This window comes from Mya arenaria, chromosome 17 (assembly GCF_026914265.1).
Source record: "Mya arenaria isolate MELC-2E11 chromosome 17, ASM2691426v1".
In the NCBI taxonomy this organism is placed as follows: Eukaryota; Metazoa; Mollusca; class Bivalvia; order Myida; family Myidae; genus Mya; species Mya arenaria.
The window spans coordinates 35987286-36009774 of NC_069138.1; the positions used below are offsets into that span (position 1 = coordinate 35987286).

Genomic DNA, 22489 nt, shown 5'->3' on the forward strand with positions numbered 1-22489 from the left:
TATACAAAGATGATTTACTGAAACAGCAAGGCATGGTTGGTCCATATTTCTCTGGAAATCGTCAAAAATATTTGGATAAAATGTTAGAATCCGACTTGTTCCGATTAAAGTACACATTATTTGTCCAAATGTTTCATTCCATTTCTAAGAAAAACATTCAAATTAATAAAACATAATCGCCATACTGTCTTTCAGACGTACCAGCGAATGTGTAGTTTGTCTGAATATGAAGCCTACACAGACAATCAACTTCAAAATGTTGAACTGTTTTTGAAATTCCTTCATGATATAACAAAACAATGAAATAAGTTATAGTCTACAAATGACTATGTAAATGATAGTTGCTCCATTGTCTTGAGGCGGTGAATTGTGAAGTCCCGCTCAATGCTACAACTAGTTTATATTCAATGCCGAATTTCAAAATTAGACCACCGAAATACAATATACCATTTAAAGCCCAAAATTTTGAGGTTTCAAAAGGGAAATTAAAGTTTTAACTCTTCTCTTTTTAACATCATTTGATTTTAATTTTACAATAGCGTGCTTCAGAAGAAACAGTTTTTACATCAGTTGCTTTAATGCTAACCTTTTTAAATTTGTTTTATGGAAACAGAGAAAATTGAGTCCCTTCGGTTACCTTAGTAGTCCTAGTGACAATATTTATCTTCACTCGCAAACAAAACATGGCGGACCTATTCGTACTTGTGTTAAATTATCAAAACGTTACCAGACCAGTAGCTCTAAATTATAGGAAATGATAATGATACATTCTTCGCCTCTTAGGATGAGACAGTTTATATTGTTTGGACTACTGCATTTTTCAAGTAAGTTGTACATGTTTTTATTCGCATTTACATACCATTTTATATAAATAAAAAATGAAATTGATAATTAATTCTGACTTTAAACTGTTTTTAGCAGTATTTCAAGATTACAATGTCATTTTGCCGCACCAGATTTAAACCGACTTTAAGAGATCACATTCGTTGTTGATAAACCATATTAAAGCTGCACTCTCACAGATTGAGCGTTTTGACAACTTTTTTTTGTCTTGTAATGAGCCAATCTTTGCGAAAATCCATGGAAACAAGCTATATAAGACAGCTGACAAAAAATAAGATCGCAAATTTTTTAATTTAAGTTCGAAAATGTATGTTTTATGCATTTATCATAAACCGTTAGTAACGGTTTAAGCCATAAAACATTAATTTTAGAACCGAAATATGAACATCTATGATCTGATCTTTTGTCAGCAGTCTTATTCATTCATTCATTCATTTATTTCAATATATCCTCCGCGTGGGAGATTAGACCATAATGTAATATATATAAGCATGTTTAAATATGTCAGTAAAAAAAGTTAATTCATGCAAGAAGTAGCATGAGAGTAATACTTACATGTATACAATGGGTTCAAGTCAAACACAATATTTATGACAAACTAACACCAATTGTATGATCATACAATATAGACATAATCATATTACGCAATATATGCACAAATGCCACTGTTTCAGTATTATTTAAACACTATCGAAAGTATTGTATACATTGAACGCATCTTGTACATAACGAAAACTGAGCTTGCATAACAGCAATTGATTATAGTCTTCATTTTGTATGTACTTGCTCCCTAAAACAAAATCTCTGAAAATTGTCGAATCTTTTTTAGTTAAGTCGGATCCGACATTTTGACCAAATACCATGTTTATATCATAATAAAAACTATCGCGTACAGCGGCTGTACGCGGACAAGCAAACACGATATGCTCGGTTTTGTTAAAGAACACGCGTTTGCAAATTAAGCAGACGGAGTGCAGTAAAGAGGGCTTGTCTAGCCACAAGTTAGCAATAAAGTGCGCAAGTTTAAAGTACGAGCGATTATTTGCGGACTGCCACACAACACATGGCTCAATTTGTTTATGGAGATTTTTGAATAGTAAAAAATCCATGTCGCTAATAAGTATTTCGCGCCATAAAGTAAGTTCTGTCTGTTTCACGGTTTTATGAATAGAGCTTTTCCAGCTCGACTTCGAACGCGCGACATTATGCAATATGAAATCGTTAAAGCTATCTTGTAAGCGGTATTTGTTTACCAAAGCGCATATGTCAGGTATAAAGCCAAGCATTGGATTACTTGTTCGGCGATTAAGAAATGTTATATATTTCCTTATAAAAAGTTGTCGCGTTAAACTATCGGAAGGCAACGTCATTATCTTTTGCAGAAAAGACAATTTGCGGATCTCGACTAACCTTATAAAACGATAAAGTCCCACCATTGACTCACACATGTCGGAACGAGTGTATTTATTAAAGCCTTGAATTATTTTAACAGCATAATGTTGAGTTCTATTGATAATATCGAGATTCGATGACTTGAGGTTATTCCACAATTCGCTTCCATACAAAATAGTTGGAATAATGACTTTTTTTTATATATGCTAGTGGCAGTTAATGGATTAAGACCTTCGCCATGTAGTCCATAACCTTTCATAGCATGGAATGAGTTTTTGCCCTTTTGGCACCGTTCTTCAATACGTGTTGTAGACCGCATCCCATATGTAGAGTTAACTAATATCCCTAAATGAGTGGACGATTCGACGTAACTAAGCGATTGTCCGGCAAATGTTACTATTAGTGGAACTGACAAGCGTTTTGTGGAGAACGACAAGCAACAAGATTTTGTAGTATTGATTTCAAATTTGTGAAACAGATATTTACGCAAAAAAATGCTCTTTCCAAGACAAAAAATGAAAAAAAATTGTAGAAATGGTAAATCTGTGGTGTTCACTACTAATGGAAACTAGAAGTGAGATATTGCTGACAGCGAACATTTGTAAAACGTATTTAAAATAATATGTTAGTAGACATGGTACCCATCAGATTTTAAGACATTTTTTTAGATCTATATAAGACTACTGAATGTGTACACATGAATGCATACAAAGATGATTTAGTGAAACAACAAGGCATGGTTGGTTCATATTTCTCTGGAAATCGTCAAAAATATTTGGATACAATTTTAGAATCCGATTTAAATGTACAAATCCCAAGTCGTGTCGTCTGCACGATGTTGTTCCGAGAAGATGTCTCCGCTTAGCCAATTCTCCGCTTTTCATCCTTTTTAAGCTCGTATAATTGTAATGACAGCTCTCCTTCCCCTCTCATTCCAGCTTCTTGTCCTTTTCCGGATGGTTTTTCTGGAGTATGGATTACCTCCAGCCAGGGTACATGGACGGTCAACTCCACGCATATCACCGTGGACTCGACGCTTGACGCTTATGCAAGCATCGCGGACGAGTTTGAGTGTATAGAAAATGATACATACAATGGAGAATCGGTCTTCGTTGTCAAGTATGAACGTTTTTTGTTTTTTTTTTGCACTGGTTTCAAAAGTTTTTTGATTGGCCGGTATATTTAGCTAACCAATAGGCTGAGTGGAATCACTGAAGCTTGCCTTAGGATAAGGATAAGATCAATATTGAACAATGACCCTGACCGAATCCGAAAAAAGTATGTTAATATTATTCATTTTTTAAACAGCGCTATGTATGCATGTCCAAGAATTAAAATCTTATATACCGAATATGCAACTTATCTAATGTATGGCTAAGTTTGGGAAACTTATGTTAACAATTATGTAATTTATTACCAAGTTTGAGAAACTTATGCCTAATATTACGCGATATATGGCCAAGTTTGAGATACTCATGTTAACAATGTAATTTAAGCCCAAGTTTGAAACATCATTCTTAATAACTTGTCATTCATGTCCAAGTTTTGGAAACCTCCATAGCCCCTGGTGAATTATGGCTGGTACGTGTATAGTGTGTGTATACCACGTGATTAATTAGGTCATAGATGCTACGTCGGAAGGCAAAACAATGCTTAAAATGAAGACTTAAATCAAAGATAACTTTTCATTTACATCACCATTTTAAATGAAACAAAAGAAATTTTTCCCTACTTGCCGTGTGTGTCTTTTGCGTGTTTAAGAAATATAATTTATAAGAATTATAGTTCTGTCACATGCCATGTTTTCGTTTGTATATGTGCTTGTATGACTATGAGTTTGTAATGCACTAGTCAATTGTAACCACGGGCCCCCCAGGTCCGGGGGAATACCGGGGATAGCCGGGGAAATGGGCCGTGTTTTCCCATTCAGGTGGCCTCGCAGTGCCGGATGAATGCGGTAGTTTTGTCTTCGCACAAAATATAGCTGGGAATGGGCCTTACCTAGGCACCCTGGGGTGCGGGGGCATTTGGCGGGGATTTGACCATCAGGATTTTACCCGGGGTTTGCTGGACCGAAAGTCAAAGTCCCCGCTATTCCCCGGACCTGGGGGGGGGGGGAGGTACAATTGACTGGTGCATAATTAATATGTTATGCACTGTTCTGCTCTGTACTTTTCAACATTCTGTACTTTATTTGCCATTAAGTTGTTTTGGGCTCAACATGATGAACCTTGGTTCCCCGCTTGAATTGCATGCCTTTCTTTGCTATACGGATTCAAAACAAAACGGTTTTCTTGCGTTAAGTAAACTGCTGAACACACTGCAGCGTTACTATTAAGCAATTTGCGTGTACAATACCAATACCTAATGATAGTAATGAGTGTAAGCATGTTTTTACCAATCTATGTGTGAGCTACGTTGACGGTATGCTTGTTTGAGCATATATTGATATCAAATTATTACACTTACAGAACATTCAGATTTATGAAACGGGCATCCACGTGTGTATACACTTATATTTTCCAGATCAACGGCCACTTTTAAGCCTTTTGCTCTGAGTGGAGACATCTATGCTTCCTGGATGTGTCTGCGTGTCGTGGAAGCCAGGGCAGACGCATATTACGTCTACTTTAATTCACGTATGACCTATCTCGTTCCTGTATTAAATAATATATAAAAGAATTTACATGAGTGGTCATTTTCATAAAGAATTTGTTAAACAAGTCTTCTTTTTTTAATTTGATAAAATCGAGCCACGGCGAAATTTTGCTAGTAATCGTAACGAGTTTGATAACATTCATAGAAGAAGAAAAAAGTTTGTTTAAAGAAATATACTTAACAATACAAGTAGTAGGGAAATGGGGGCGGGGGTAAATTAACCAGGGGCCATAAACCAGGGGCCGTAAACCAGGGGCCATAAACCAGAGGCCGAAAACCAGGATTTTTTTAATCTACGAAAAATTATTTATTATTGAAACTAACTTACTGGAGAATCACATTGTTTACAATTAAATCATTTTTTCGTAGATTATTCATATTTTTCCATTTAACCTTATCCATTTTTGTCCTGAGGTCCGTTAAAGAAATTATTTATTCTTGGTGCCAATACGTGAGACAGCCCCTTTAAAATACGAGCGATTAGTTCCCCGATTAACAAAAGGACATTGAAATGTGTTATTGTACAGTCTGGTTAGCTTATATATAAATGTGGAAAATAAATAACCGCTTTAAACTAATGAAAGGGTAGACCATGTATTTGTTGCGAGTTTATGTATAATTATGGAATATATACAACTGTTTAAAACGTATCTAAGGGTAAAGCTAATACTAATAACGTATTTACCAAAACAGACATCTCATTTCGAATCGAGTGTCGTATTTCAGAATGTCATTCATGTGAAAAGGTTTCCTGACTCGACTATAATTATGTTTTCATTTTCGCGCGCACATTCATTAGTTTTCTATTACATTTATTGAACAGTTTTCGTTTTGGTATTCTTTGTTTGCTTTTCTGATAGTATTAACATGATGAAATGACACAACTTGCCGACGTCATTAAAGTGAATTTAAAATCGTACCAGAAGTGGTTGTCTATTTTATAGCAAAATAAATTTGTTTAAATGCGATAACGCGCTTTGTTTAGATAAACACCCGATATCATACGGTTTTCATGAAGCGCGGTCATTTTTAAAAATCAATCATGTTTTATACGTGAGATACTATAGGGTCGCGCTTTCAGGTATAGACTGTATTTGATAAGGAATTCATTCAACTCTTTAGTACTTGGTTTGAATCCATAATTTTTGACGAATTTTTAAACAATTCCTCAGTTGACTTTTTTTTTTAAAAATTCGGTTCAATTCGATTCAGACTTTGTTCGGTTATGCGTTTGCTAGCGTTGTTTTTTGGCAATCCATCCTAATTGTATATGCTAAATAAAAAAAAAAAAAAAAAAAAAAACAAAGGCAAACACCGTATTTTGTTCACTATTTATTCTTTTCTTTTAACCGTTTATATCAAATTCATTTGTCTATAAACGTCAGTTTGTTTGCATGAAAGCAACTCTGCACAGGTGAGACTTAAAAAATATAGCTCTATTCTCGATATTATAAGTCGAATGATACCGCGCAAGTATAAGTATTATAATAATAGCTGCTAACATAACATGTTATATCATTGGCAGCAAAATGTACATGCTATTTCATGTGTATTTGTTATAATGCGATATATGCAACGTAAACCAAATATATGCAACATGATCAAAACGTTTACGCAGCATCCACATTTTGTAATAGAACACACATTCGTCTCAGATTTAAGTCACAACTTTAATCGAGTATAAATATATAACTATAGTCGTCTTGGCGCTTTTGCGAGAGAAAGTACTCGCAAATGTTCAAAGGGCAGCATAACATGAGTCGTATCAAAGTCACTCTGGACTTTTATTCTTGTTCCATGTCTTCGTCGTTCTCTAACTGAGGAATATCGTAAGTATCCAAGACTTTATCAAAGAGGAATCTCCGCTTCAGAATGGCGTACTTTAAAGCTTCCTCCGGTTCATAGTTTTCTCCCACTATGAGCTTATTCGCTGTATTTTTCACAGCTTTATACACCGGATCTTTTTTCATAACGGTGAACCAGCCTAGTTTGCTACCAAAAACGTTCATCATAGCTTTTCGAAAAGTGTTTTTCATGTCTACAAAGACATGTTCCTTAGCTTCACGCTCATTCATATTTGCATCCTCCTCCATAAGTCCATTTACATCAGCCTCGTATTGGGACTGACACTTATCAAACGCTTCCTCAACAATGTCTTGCCAGGGATCAATATCGACAGAGTCCTCAGGAGTAACAGATACGTCATCGTCTTCGTCGCCGCTGCTATCGGAAACGGTTTCGGGGACAGGTCCAAAAATATCCTCTTGAACACAAGTATCCGACATCGCGTCTTCTTCAGAGTCCACGTCGGAATGAGCAGACTTTTTGTGTCGTAACATATAATCTTGCCTTCCAAAATACTTTAAACAAATATCGCACTGGTGCATTGTCCTCAACGTCTCGAACGATACTGAGGAGGAGTCGGGACAGCTTAATATTTCTCCAATGGTCGTGATGGACTCGAGCTTGTTGGAGTTCTGCCTGGGCTTTCCGTCCTTAGATGACGCCTCTTTTCTAGATCGCTTGGTGTTCTTCTTACGAAGGCTTTCCGACTTGGCCTCGGGACTTTTGCGATTTCGTCTTTTACTGGCTTCTGCCATTCGCTGTAACTCCAGATTTATCAATGTCCGGGTAAGCTTTGACTGACGTTCTAGCATACTTTTGGCGATAGCCGTCGTCTGCTCAGCTGGTTAAGCCATTCTTATTACCATTTTGGAATAAGGCACCTGATTTGTTTTGCGAACACCCTTTTTAACCTTCCTGTTCGCCGTCTTGTTATTTTTATCGAACAAATCCATTTTTAAATACACGTCTTTACCTCTCGACATCCGCCAGTATTGTGTCACGAGATTTTAGTTTTCCAGTCTACAGTATTAAAATAATACGCGCTAGTATGCCATATTCTTAAATGATGCAAAAGATTTCTCCAAAAGAGGAACACGTAGGCGCATTTGGGACATTGAAATATGCTATTTTCTTGCGCATTTCGTTCCATTTTTGCGGACGTTTTCTATCCCTCAAAAGTCCATCTCATTGTTATGATGAAACAATGAGGAGGCAATGAGGAGGGATGAGGAGGCAATGAGGAGGCAATGAGGAGGGATGAGGAGGCAATGAGGAGGGATGATAAGGCAATGAGGAGGTATGAGGAGGCAATGAGGAGGGATGAGGAGGTATGAGGAGGCAATAAGGAGGGATGAGGAGGTATGAGGAGGCGATGAGGAGGTATGAGGAGGCAATGATGAGGCAATATGGGGGGATGATTATGCAATGAGGAGGGATGAGGAGGCAATGAGGAGGGATGAGGAGGCAATGAGTAGGTATGAGGAGGCAATGCGGAGGCAATGAGGAGGCAATATGGAGGGATGAGAATGCAATGAGGAGGGATGATGAGGGAGTGATGAAACAATGCGGAGGCAATGAGGAGGTACGAGGAGGCAATATGGAGGAAACAGGCAATAGAGAGCCATGCCTCGCTTCCTGACCTCTCACTCCTTAACTAACCTTATGCTTCCTCATAAAGACCAAAAACGTTTTATATAACATAACTGAGAAACGTCTTCGTTAACGGGACTGAAAATGCACCCTCCTCATACATGCACACAATTGGTAAAACTGTCGCTGTAAACATAACATCAGATATCGTTACTGTTTTAAAACTAATTCATCTTTGTATGCCCTTTGTGACACGATTAATATCGCGAAATCAACGTAATTTGCGACATTCCATCGTGTTATAACATTCAAAAAAAAGGAAACCGAGAATATCATTACGAAATTATTAAATAAGTATAATTGAATACAAATGAGTATACGCGCGAAAACGAAATCATAAGTATCGTTGAGTCATGAAAGCTTATCACGCGAATATCATTCTGAAATACCAAATACTCGATTCGAAATTAGACGTCTGATTTGGTTAATGTATTATAAGTATTAACTTTAGCCTAAGATACGTTTTAAACAGCTGTATAATTATGTTCCTTTATTATACATAAACCCGGAAATAATACCCTTAGGTTAGTTTAAAACGGCTGTTTAGACTCCACTATTATACATTGCATTTTACCTTCGTTAAACGGGAAACAATCGCTTATATTTTACCATAAACATTAATTTATAATAACTCGTTCAATACCTTTCAACCGAATCTGGTTTTATCAATGAGTAAAGAAACTTAACACTGTTTAGTGTTTAAAACCAAGGTAAACGTAACCGTAAAAAGTAGTATGAATAGATAACATGACAGCTGGGTCAATACACATTTTACAAAGTATGACTAATACTCAAAATACTATCTCATATTCTTAAACCCTTTGCTATTGTATGACTTCGTATGAAAAAAGTATCGCATCATCGCCCTCGTTGCCCCTTAAAATAGTTTCTTCATAGCGCTTAAAACCTCTTTTGCAGTCTTCCTTTTTAGCGGTTGCACCCAAAGCCTTCTCGATAGTATGTCAATTGCAGAAAGCAGATATCGAACGTCATCATTCTGCTCGGCTAGGTTAAACACCGACAAAAGATCTATATCTAACTGCTCACCGACGGCTGACACACGTACATTTGCTGTTTTAAATTTATGACGTCTCGGCCTCTGGAGAGAATAGGCGTCCTGATCATTTATCCATTGTTTAACGTACTTCTTCGTAAAAATTCCAGGATGCTTTTGCTCAACCGCGTCAAACAGCTTCTGAGGTCCAGCAAATGCGGCAGGGTTTCTACTGTTAAAATCGTCGTAAAATATCACCCCTTTCTGTGTCAGCCATGTTCAACGTTATAATGATGATATTGCTGACTTATATCCCAGTTATATACCGAGTCAATGACCAGCAGAGCTCATAAGCTATATGATCTAAGATAAGCGACTCTATCGCGCGTAAAACGAAAACGGAGTATACAGTTGCCTCTCCTGGTATAGCGCCCGTCACGTATGACAATATGCACCCCCACCTCTAGGGTTAAGGTCGAGGATAAGGACTCGAGTAAGGGTTAGCTCGACTACGTCATACTTGTATCATGATTGAAATTTGCTTTAAAAAAATCCTGGTTTTCGGCCCCTGGTTTATGGCCCCTGGTTTACGGCCCCTGGTTTATAGCCCCTGGTTTACGGCCCCTGGTTAATTTACCCCCCCCCCCATTTCCCTACTACTAATACATATATGAAATAGGCCAACATGACCTATGAATACTGTGATTTGATGAAAATGAACTCCTGCTTTGGTGTCATTTGACCTGAATAAAATTTAGTGGCATTTAACCTAAAATAAAAAAAAAATATTCTTCAGATTTATCAAAGGGGTCACTCTTATCGAGATTTTCTGACATTGTTAAGTGTAGTAATTCATACTTAGTTATTTTATGCTAGATAGTTGTTAGGAGTGACCCCTTTGATAAAACTGAAGATAACAAATATAGTTTAGGTGAAATGTCACTAAATTTTGTACAGGTCAAATGACACCAAAATAGGAGTTCATTCCCATTAAATCACTGTGCCAAATTAATGTAATGCAATGGCTTATTGCTTACTGTATCTATAGAATTAAACAATGTTTTCTAAAAACATGCACCAATTATGAATTTTATCTATACTGTATGACCGCAAATGTAATATTTTGTTTATATCATAAGTATTCATAACTATTATTGTAGGATTTACAGCACTTAATACATGTCAATCAATGTCGATATATATGTAGCTTGCGCTTTTTGAACGCGCTTCATTTATGACGTCACATCAAAAGTTATGGAATTAGTGATACATGTCTTTAAAGGATATATTGTTTCTCGATAGCGACGTCATTTTCGCTATAAAGAAAAGTAAAGCACTTTCTAATCTTAGTGTATATTCTGTTGTGTTATATATATATATATATGTGTCCACAAACGTCACGCACAAAAGCATAGAAAACCCATATACATTGTATGTAAAAAAGACCAATATTTTGGTGTTAAATTTAGGGGTATTTTGAATTCAATATAAACTGTTTCATATTCAGAAGTGAAGATCTGTAGTATTTTATTGTTTATGTGATATTTTCATTACCTCCGATTTCATGTCTTTTTAATGGTATTGAAACTTCTATTTGTCTTTGTACTTTAATTTTACAGTGGAAGAAGATTATTATTCCGGCCAACGGATACACGGTTACAAGGTGACTGACACCATCGCGGCTGTCAACGTTTGTACAGAGGCGGTCCCAGACGAATTGTTCGAGCCTTTCATCCGTAATGGTAGGTGAGCGTGTGTAGAGAGGCAGTCATAGAAACAGTATTCAAACCTAACATCAAAAGGGGTGGGAGAACGGGTGTAGAGAGGCGGTCCTAGACACAATATTTAAACCTTACAACAGAGGTAGTGGGTTGAAATTGTGTAGAGAGGCGGTCCTAGACACAGTATTTAAACCTTACAACAGAGATAGTGGGTTGAAATTGTGTAGAGAGGCGGTCCTAGACACAATATTCAAACCTTACATCGGAGGAGGTGGGTGAAAGAGGCGGTCCTAGACACGATATTCAAACCTTACATCGGAGGAGGTGGGTGAACGTCTGTAAAGAGGCGGTTCTTGATTCAGTATTCAAACCTTACATCTGAGGAGGTGGGTGAAAGCGTGTAGGTAGGCGGTCCTAGACACACTATTCAAACCTTACATCAGAGGAGGTGGGTGAAAGCGTGTAGGTAGGCGTTCCTACACACATTATTCAAACCTTACATCAGAGGAGGTGGGTGAAAGCGTGTAGGTAGGCGTTCCTACACACATTATTCAAACCTTACATCAGAGGAGGTGGGTGAAAGCGTGTAGGTAGGCGTTCCTACACACATTATTCAAACCTTACATCAGAGGAGGTGGGTGAAAGTGTGTAGGTAGGCGTTCCTACACACATTATTCAAACCTTACATCAGAGGAGGTGGGTGAAAGCGTGTAGGTAGGCGTTCCTACACACATTATCCAAACCTTACATCAGAGGAGGTGGGTGAAAGCGTGTAGGTAGGCGTTCCTACACACATTATCCAAACCTTACATCAGAGGAGGTGGGTGAAAGCGTGTAGGTAGGCGTTCCTACACACAGTATTCAAACCTTACATCAGAGGAGGTGGGTGAAAGCGTGTAGGTAGGCGTTCCTACACACAGTATTCAAACCTTACATCAGAAGAGGTGGGTGAAAGCGTGTAGGTAGGCGGTCCTAGACACACTATTCAAACCTTACATCAGAGGAGGTGGGTGAAAGCGTGTAGGTAGGCGTTCCTACACACATTATTCAAACCTTACATCAGAGGAGGTGGGTGAAAGCGTGTAGGTAGGCGTTCCTATACACAGTCAAACCTTACATCAGAAGAGGTGGGTGAAAGCGTGTAGGTAGGCGTTCCTACACACAGTATTCAAATCTTACATCAGAGGAGGTGGGTGAAAGCGTGTAGGTAGGCGGTCCTACACACAGTATTCAAACCTTACATCAGAGGAGTTGGGTGAAAGCGTGTAGGTAGGCGTTCCTACATTCAGTATTCAAACCTTACATCAGAGGAGGTGGGTGAAAGCGTGTAGGTAGGCGGTCCTAGACACAATATTTAAGCCATACATCAGATGAGGAGGGTGATAGTGTGTAGAGAGGCAGTCCCAGATGAATTGTTCGAGCCTTTGATGAGAGAGAGTGGGTGAACGTGTGTGTTTTTTTTTCTTTGATTTAATTTTTCATTCGGAGCAAAATGTTTCCTTCCGACGTAGCATTTATGACGTAATTTATCACGCGGAAAGCACACGCAGAACAACAAGGCTATTCACAATCTAGTTTCTCGGTTATAGGTACAGAAACAACTGGAGATGACCAGTGCCCGGACTCGCTCCTCGGGTACTACTTTTTCAACTACATCACAAGTTCTGGCACAGTGGACTGTTCGTCAAACTACACAGGGTTCATAGCATCATGTGAGGACCAAAACAAAACCAAGCTCCAAGTCAATACCACTTCCGAATGTGCGGCAAACCCTTTTTCGACGAGTACGTGCATTGATTCTTCTTAATATTGTTTTTAACAAAATTGATATGCATTTTAATAGAGGTTTTAATCGTTTGTACATTATCGCAGTAGCTAGTACACATTTTTATAGTAAGGCATCCAGGATGGGTTAACTTATCAAACTATCGGCCCGGGTTTTTGTGAGTTTGTTATGTGTTCAACAGACGGTCGAGTAGGTTACCTCTGTTTACTCCGCAATCGGAACTCCTCGGCCATTTTTATCGAAAACTAGTTTAGCAAGTGAACAACTGTATATCTGCAGCCACAAACAAATAAAATAATTTCAATGACTTTGATATTAAAACATGTCCATAAGTTTACCCCATCTTTGTTTTCCTCTTTTTCAGCGGATGGTCAGCTGGGCTGTTTATTCAGCTTTAATACAAGTACGGACGGGAATAATATCATTCTGATGTTGTACAATAAAGACAGTGGTGCAACATCACCCTTCTTTTGTATGGTAAGACTTACAGTTGCTAGCTAATGTTGCGTTTACATTATATGACATGAAAAATCAATAGGTCAAATGCTAGCTTAAGTTATTGGGCGGAAACCAATGGTTGTCCATATATTCTATAGACTATTAGTGGTAACAGTAGGTGTGTATGTAGCGTATGTAAAGAGCCAGCTTGGGATTGCTTTTGAGAGGGGCAGGTCAAGGTCAAGGTCACTGTTATTTTAAATGGAAAAATGGTTTTCTGCCCAAAACTTTAAGTTAGCATTGATGGATACTAATGAAAGCTGGTATCTAGACAGCTTATGTGAAGTGCTAGCTTGGGATTGCTTTTGAGAGGAATAGGGTCAAGGTCAAGGTCAAGATCACTGTTACTAAATAGAAAAATGTTTCGCCCAATAACTTAAGTAAGAATTGATGGATATAAATGTAAGGTGGCGTGTAGATAGCATGTGAAGAGAGGGGTTTGGATTGCTTTCAATGAGAATGGGGTCATGGTCAATGTCGCTGTTACTTACAATAGGAAAATCGTGGAAACATTGGTTTCCGCCAAATAAACTTAAGCTAGCATTGATGGATAGTAATGAAAGTAAATAAAAAAAATATGAAAGAAGCTTATGTGAAGAGTACGGTTTTGCTTTAGAGGGGGCCAAGTTTAGGGCAAGGTCACTGTAACTACAAATAGAAAAATGGTTTCTGTCAATTACTTTAGGCTGCTACTTATTCCTTAATCATTCACGAAATAAATTGGCTATACTTTCTGATTGCCCATATTAAAACATTGTTTCGCTGCATTACGGCGTTTCTAGATTTTATTTTTGGCGTGAACTCAAATTCTCTTTATCAGTTTTTTCTTATTTATCTTCAATCTGTTTTTAGTTTGACAACGAATCACATCGTTTAATTTAACATAGCATGTTTAGACAATACAAACAGGGTTAAAAAAGCTCGATAGAAACTACTGTGGATCGAACATAGATGTCTTGATAAAACGTATTTAAAAAAAAACATTTTGGTAAAGTTATTTCAAATATGTTAAATTGTAGTGTAGATATGTAGTGTTATAATGCAATAGGTACTAAATTCATGCTTCACCCATCTAGGTGATTGACAACCTAAACAACGACACTAAAACGTCCGCCAGTGTATCCCCGTCCCTGTGTGCTTCCGGTCAAAATGCGTCCGCCGTCCCAACATCCGGGTTCAGGCTCGAATTGTCGGCTAATGGTAAGTGATCTTATTTCTTTTTTTTCTCATTGAATTTGAACATAGATAACTTATATAATGATACCTAAATAACAAACACTTTCGATAGCAGAAATCAGAACACATCAATGTTGTTTCCTATTTTTAGAAAATCAAAACACACACGCACGCACGCACGCGCGCGCATGCTTTTCCTGTATGGTTTTGTTAAGTAAAAAGTATTCTTCTATACAAATAATATGCGTTTTGGTTCTGTATGCAATCGAATAGAGGAGTAATTTTAAAATTATACTTTCAATACATTCCATTTAAAAGTTTGTGAATCATATCTATCTTTTTGTACTACAATATGTCCTTCATTGTTTTGTCTGAGAGTTAAATATTTCAAATAGGCATTGAATGTGGGGATAGTGTCTCAATAATTGTGTGTTTAGTTTCGATATGGATACCGAAAATCTATTTCTTTTGTAAGAACGATATTGGTGGATCGTTGTTTAATAAAGTCATTTAAGGCAGTCAATATTTGTTGTACCTTCTGTCAAACTCCAAAATAGGCGATCTATTGTTTCAACTTGCCTTCATAATGTTGTTGTTCTTATTTTCAACAGAGACTTGAGTATATCACATTCGGAGCTCCTCGGCCATTATTTTCAAAAACAACCTCGGATGTATGCCGGTACATCAGTTGAAGTAGTCCGTAAATTTTTGAATAATATCATTAATTAAATGTAGTGTTTAAGAGTTGTATTCATTGCTCTCAGTTTAAATTGATTACCAGTGAAGTGTATTATTGCAAACATGATTAAGATTCCCAAGAGTTAAGTCATAAAGTTTAACAACTAATTCAGATTACTACGCGATCTATTTGCAGCGGACTTAAACGTACCACTTTTTGAGTATGTAAACCGTCCAAATACATCCGAGGTTGATAAAATGGCCGAGGAGTTCCGAATGGAGTATATCATTTAGTAAGGTTCTGTAAAAGAATACTTACCAGTCACTGTTATTTAACGGGTCTATGTATCGTTTGATCAACAATGCTTTAGTTTAAAGGCCTAGTTTAAGGAATGTTTGGCATGACAATCCCTTGCTGTGCATCTCCTGCTAATTGAACTGATGTCACAGTAGGGACAATTTCCTGTTTATTTTTTATTGGCTCAGGGCCATTTAGGGTCCATTTCTTTAATAAAACTTCCCAAACTGCACAGCAGGATATTCAGGATATTTTTTTTGTTTAGTTATGTTTTTTTGGGGGGTGGAGGGGGGTCACTTATAGAAGGATTAAAGTAGACCTTTAATAAAAAAAAAAGATTCTATATCTCATTCCGTCAGCTTAAATTCACTGTGTTCGTAGTTTGGGTAAAGGACATTTCTTATTATTTTATTCGGTTTTCCATCCCACATAAAATCAAAAATGTATTTTTATTAGTTTGCATATCTTTTAGAGCTAGTTCACATTCGTAGCTTTACACATACATTTTTCATCTTAGTTAAGTGTTCTGTAAGGTTTTCTAGAAAAGGTTTCATATTTAATTTGTTTATCTCTAGAGTGTAATTTTGTGTATTATGTAACTTCCTCGTTTAAAAACTTTATCTTATTTATCGCAGTTTAGCAATTATCAATTTCGATTTTATAGTGTAACGTTTGAATTTCGATGTGGTCCATCAAATATTTAAGCCGCATTTATTAAACATAATACCAAAAAATAAACACGATTACATGTACTTTATCTTTGACAAAAATGGTTGTTTTTTTTAATGTTTTTTTTGTAATTATATACAATCATGTTTTTAGACTGTACAATGAATTTTGTATTCATATATGATTTTTAGCTCCACTGGCCGAAGGCCATGGAGCTTATGTCGTCACAGATTGTCCGTCGTGAGTGCGTGCGTGCGTGCGTGCGTGCGTAAACTTTTACTTTAAACGACATCTCCTCTGAAACTGATAAGCGGATTTTGACAAAACTTCACAGGAATGTTCCTTTGGTGGTCCTTTACCAAAATTGCTCAAATGGTTCCGGTCCATTGCACAATATGGCCGCCACAGCTAAAAATAGCAAAATCTTTAAACGACATCTCCTCTGAAACGGTTCGGCAGATTTTGATGAAACTTGACAGTAATGTTCCTTGGGTGGTCCTTTATTAAAATTGCTCAAATGGTTCTGGTCCATTGCACAATATGGCACAGCTAAAAATAGCAAAATCTTTAAACGACATCTCCTCTGAAACGGATAGGCAGATTTTGATGAAACTTGACAGAATTGTTCCTTGGGTGGTCCTTAACCAAAATTGCTCAAATGGTTCCGGTCCGCTGCACAACATGGCTGCCAGGGCAAAAAAATAGAAAAACCTTTAAAGAACATCTTCTCAGAAACCGATGATCAGATTTTGATGAAACTTAACAGAAATGTTCCTTGGATGGTCCTTTATCAAATTTGCTTCAATGGTTTCGGTCCACTGCGCAAGATGGCCCCCAGAGGTAAAAATAGAAAAACCTTTAAACGACTTCTCCTCAGAAACCGATGATCGTATTGCAATGAAACTTGACAGAAATGTTACTTGGGTAGTCCTTAACCAAAATAGCCCAAACAGTGTCCACTGCACACCATGGCTGCCAGAGCTAAAAAATAAAAAAAACTTTATACGACTTGTCGTCGAAACCGATGACCTTTTTTCGATAAAACTTGACAGAAATGTTTGTTTGGTGCTCCTTTACTCAAATTGCCCAAATCATTTCGGTCCACTGCACAACATGGCAGCCAGAGCTATTAAAGTAAAAAAAAAAAAAATAACTTCTCCTCAAAAATTGATGATTGTATTTCTATGAAACTTGACGAAAATGTTCGTTAGGTGGTCTTTGCTTGAACCTTTTGGCCAGTGGAGCACAGGCACTGATGTGCCTCTTGTTATGCTTCTTATGATTTTTATGACTACATGATTTGCATCCAAAAACTCTTTTTTTATTTTCAGAAACATGTAAGCAAATAATGTCGGTTCCATTGTCGACCACAACATGCACGGAATCTTCTGGAAGGGGGATGTTTGCTTTCTTGCACACGATTTTCTTTGCACTTTGTGTTTATTGTTTTATTCGCATTCTGTTTTAGCAATCCTACCACATATTAAACCATCGTTACTGTTTCAACGAATGTAGGTCTCTGATATTGCCAGCTCAATAAACGAGGTCATGTTTTTACCGTTATCTAAAATATTGCCGAATTCAAAGACTTATGTTTCCTTTAGTGTTTGCACGACAGGATGGCTATAAATAAGCACAAAAGAGCCGCGGCTCAAGTGTTGTGTTTTTTCGATTAAGATTTTTTTTGCACATTGACACCTAAGCCGAGAATGATAGATACATAAGAAGGCTAGAACTTATAACAGTATGCGTAAACATTATCATAATTAAATCGTTTCCGTTTAAGATTTCAGGAAACGAAATAGATGATAATTGTTTGTTTCAGTGGAAAATCGTAATATATTTTACCGAGTGAGCACCAACAACTTTTTTTCACGCATGAAATATTAACGTTTGGTGTTTACGAGGTGAAACACATCTTACACTGAAACAAAAACATTGTATTTAAAGTAATTTTTTTTGTCTTTGTAGTATACGCCTAAAAAGGATTTAAAATGACAGTTTATTGTGTCCCAGCCCTGTGCGCGCTGACGATTGATTTGATATTGAAAGCGGGTTAAAAATTGAAAATAGTGAATTATTATCAGAATATTATTTCTCTGTTTGAAACGGTAAAATATCATTTTCTTTATTTCACTGATAAATCTCCTGAAGCATATAATAAGTTTTGTTCTTCTCTGCATATGTGTACTACCTCTGCACTGACTAGCACATACAAAGAACATAGTTTAAACTTGAAAATTAAAGGTCGTTTTAGACAGTACCAGGGTATTCAGCCACTTTAATACAGATGTACCCCGCCGCCGCATACAGACAGTGTTGTATATGTTAAACAAGTACACGTACCTTTAAAATAATTTTATTCGTAATGATAAAATATGAATATTTTCTTTGGGAGTACCGTGATTTCGCAGATTTGTGATGCTGTTCCCCAATTATTATAAATGCACTGGCTCGAAAACTGCAAAGTCAAGTAGTAGCAAAGTAAATTCATGGTGCACATGGCATGTTCATTTTTTGTAGCAATCATCACAAACCATATTTGGAATCCACAGATTAATTGTTTTAGGTATCTTGTATTTTCCTATCATTAAAAATATGCGTTTACAAGATATTTCACGATAATTGTTCATTGTATAACGTTTAATATTAATATTTATTTATTATATTTGCAAAGGAAACGGTAATAAACGTAAACATGCATGATAACAACGTTTTTTTTGTTCGCAACGTCAGTTTCCGACGTGACGCTTACGCGTATCACCAGTGAACGTTACTAGGCTTTTACATTTAGTCTTTTTCATGGGGGTGTAACGCAAAATGGTACAGAAAATGTAGAAAACAAAATTATTTCACTACACTTTGATTAAGTCCTGCACAGAATAAAAATAAGCAACGATTAAATAAGCATTATGTACACAGTTTGCTGAAAATCACGGATACTCAAAACAATCTACTTTGATATTCTAGTTGACATGAAATTAATTACATTTCTGATAATGATGTAAAGAAGAAATTCCTAACAACAATCGTTAGAACGTTAGAAACCTTAGTTCGATTTCACAGCACCCAATACCACTGGCATCGGATTTTCAAACTCAATCATTTAAAAAAATAAAAATAAAAAAAAATATATATTATAAGTCCGAACTAAAAATTATAATACCGAAAATGTGAAAAAATATTGAAAAATATTTTTTTATAAATACGCACTAACAGTACAAGTGCATGTTTATAAAAAAAATAGTTTTCAATATTTTTTCAGTTTAATAATACTAAGTTCGGAATTGTAAGATTTTTTTTATTTAAAAAGCAATGATTGAGTTTGAAAATCCGATGCCAGTGCCCAATACCATGTTTTCGTCAATGATGGGGGCATGTATAAGATATTGTGTTAAGAAGCAGAGCATGGTCAGACTTGGTAAACAATAGCTGTCCTGAGTTATTATTACGTCGGCGAGCGTGACAGAGACGTTGGGAAGCGCCGCCGACGGCCGTCGGCCGGGCATCGCGCGAAAGGCGAGCCCACAACAATACTCGTAAATAAAGTTGCTGTTGGCATTCCATGTAAGTACAGTAAGTACAATATTCACGTATTGCTCTGGGTGTCTGGAATTGCACATTGTTTGCTGTATTTATTTTCCGGCGCACATTTTAAACGTTTATGTAATAATGTTCATGTTATTACTGAAACACATTATTCAACTCTACATAGGATAATGTCTTTGATAAAAAGACAATCATTCTAAAACAACAACACCTGTACAAGACTTGAAAATCGCCTTCTAAGTGGGTTTCTAATAAAAATTAGTAATATTTCATTTTTATTTAAATCTCGTCTCTGTAATGTATACTCGCTGTTGTCTAGAATGCTCATATTCTGGTTATTTTTACATGCGTGAACTTACAAATCATAGATGAGTGTCAAAACAATGTACGTTAAGTTAGCGGCCTAGCGGCGTGAAGTTAGTGGCCTAGCGACCTAGCGGCGTGAAAATTGTTATCTATTCAAAATATTTTTCTTTACCTTTTATTTTAAAACAATTTTAAATTAACTGTTTTAATCACAAATTATCACTCTGAAGCGTTTTTCAACTTTTTTCAAAAATGTCGATCAAGCACTTCAGCGACCTAGCGGTATAGCGGCGGGAAATTAGCGGCCTAGCGGCCTAGCGGCCTAAATTGAATCCTATTTCAAAGCATGTATACATGCATTTTCTTCTAAAACAATGACATTTTATCTGTTTTTATGCACAAATTAACACATTGAAGCGATTATCAACAGTTTTTTTCCAAAAACGTCGATAAAGTAGTCAGCTAATTCAAAGCATTAAACATGCCTGTTCTTCTAAAACAATGATGTATTTACTGTTTTTATGCACAAATTCTCACTCTGAAGCGTTTTTCACTTTTTTCCCCCAAAAAAGTCGATCGAGCACTTCAGCGGCCTAGCGGCCTAGCGGCGTGAAGTTAGCGGGCTGGCGGCCTAGCGGCCTAAAATGGTTTCCTATTTCAAAGCATGTATACATGCATTTTCTTCTAAAACAATGACATATTAACTGTTTTTATGCACAAATTAACACTTTGAAGCTATTAGCGATAATCAACATATTTTTTTTTTCAAAAAAGTCGATTAAACAGTCAGCTTTTTCAAAGCATTAAACATGCCTGATAATCTTAATCGATAATATATTTACTGTTTATATGCACAAATTATCACTCTGAGGCGTTTTTCAACTTTTTTTAAAAAAAGTCGATCGAGCACTTCAGCGGCCTAGCGGCCTAGTGGCGTGAAGTTAACGGCCTGGCGGTCTAGCGGCCTAAAATGGTATCCTATTTCAAAACATGTATACGTACATGCATTTTCTTCTAAAACAATGACATATTAGCTGTTTTTATGCACAAATTAACACTTTGAAGCTATTAGCGATTATCAAATTATTTTTTTTAAAGCGTCGATTAAGCAGTCAGCTATTTCAAAGCATTAAACATGCCTGATCTTCTAAAACAATGATATATTTACTGTTTTATGCACAAGTTATCACTCTAAAGCGTTTTTTTTTATATTTTAAAAAAAAAGTTGATCGAGCACTTCAGCGGCCTAGCGGCGTGAAGTTAGTGGCCTGGCGGCCTAGCGGCCTAGCGGCCTAGCAGCCTAGCGGCCTAGCGGCCTAAAATGGTTTCCTATTTCAAACCATGTATACATGCATTTTCTTCTAAAACAATGACATATTAACTGTTTTATGCACAAATTAACACTTTGAAGCTATTAACGATTATCAACAGGTTTTTTTTTTCAAAAGCGTCGATAAAGCAGTCAGCTATTTCAATGCATTAAACATGCATGTTCTTCTAAAACAATGATGTATTTACTGTTTTTATGCACAAATTCTCACTTTCTCTCTTAAAAAAACTATTGATAGTCGCTAATAGCTTCAAAGTGTTAATTTGTGCATAAAAACAGTTAATATGTCATTGTTTTAGAAGAAAATGCATGTATACATGCTTTGAAATAGGCGATTATCAACATATTTTTGAGAAGGATAGGCATGTTCACATGCTTTGAAAAGCTGACTGCTTGTTCGACTTTTTGAAAATAAGGTTGATAATCGCCTCAGAGTGATAGTGTGTGCTTAAAACAGTTAATATATCATTGTATTAGAAAAAACAATGCATGTATACATGCTTTGAAATAGGATAGCATTTTAGGCCGCTAGGCTGCTAGGCCGCTAACTTCACGCCGCTAGGCCGCTGAAGTGCTCGATCGACTTTTTTGAAAATAAAAAATCTAAAACGCTTTAGAGTGATAATTTGTGCATAAAACATTAAATATATCATTGTTTTAGAAGAACAGGCATGTTTAATGCTTTGAAATAGCTAACTGCTTTATCGACGCTTTTGAAAAAAACCTGTTGATAACGCTAATAGCTTCAAAGTGTTAATTTGTGCATTAAAATAGTTAATATGTCATTGTTTTAGAAGAAAATGCATGTATACATGGTTTGAAATAGGAAATCATTTTAGGCCGCTAACCCGCTAGGCCGTTAACTTCACGCCGCTAGGCCGCTAGGCCGCTGAAGTGTTCGATCGACTTTTTTGGCGAAAAAAAATGAAAAACGCTTCAGCGTGATGATTTGTGCATAAAAATAGTAAATACACCATTGTTTTAGAAGAACGTGCATGTTTAATGCTTTGAATTAACTGACTGCTTTATCAACGTTTTTGGAAAAAAAACTGTTGATAATCGCTTCAATGTGTTAATTTGTGCATAAAACAGTTAA

The 22489-nt window shown here is 36.6% G+C and overlaps 1 protein-coding gene across 1 annotated transcript; it reads left to right on the forward strand.

Annotated features, from left to right (window-relative positions):
• The first annotated feature begins 481 nt into the window (after positions 1–481).
• On the forward strand, positions 482–17763 carry LOC128222824 (uncharacterized). Its single transcript, XM_052931955.1, has 8 exons — positions 482–824; positions 3174–3354; positions 4762–4874; positions 11002–11124; positions 12693–12887; positions 13254–13366; positions 14464–14587; positions 17540–17763. The coding sequence occupies exons 1-8, from the start codon at positions 755–757 to the stop codon at positions 17674–17676; spliced, it is 1056 nt and encodes a 351-aa protein (XP_052787915.1). The 5' UTR covers positions 482–754; the 3' UTR covers positions 17677–17763.
• Positions 17764–22489: the final 4726 nt, after the last annotated feature.

Excerpts from the sequence above, each read along its gene's own strand:
- LOC128222824 (XM_052931955.1), top strand. The coding sequence starts at position 755 with ATGATAATGATACATTCTTCGCCTCTTAGGATGAGACAGTTTATATTG. Across the intron at positions 3,355-4,761 it reads GAATCGGTCTTCGTTGTCAA|ATCAACGGCCACTTTTAAGC; the intron begins GTATGAACGTTT and ends TATATTTTCCAG. Across the intron at positions 14,588-17,539 it reads GCTCGAATTGTCGGCTAATG|AAACATGTAAGCAAATAATG; the intron begins GTAAGTGATCTT and ends TTTTATTTTCAG.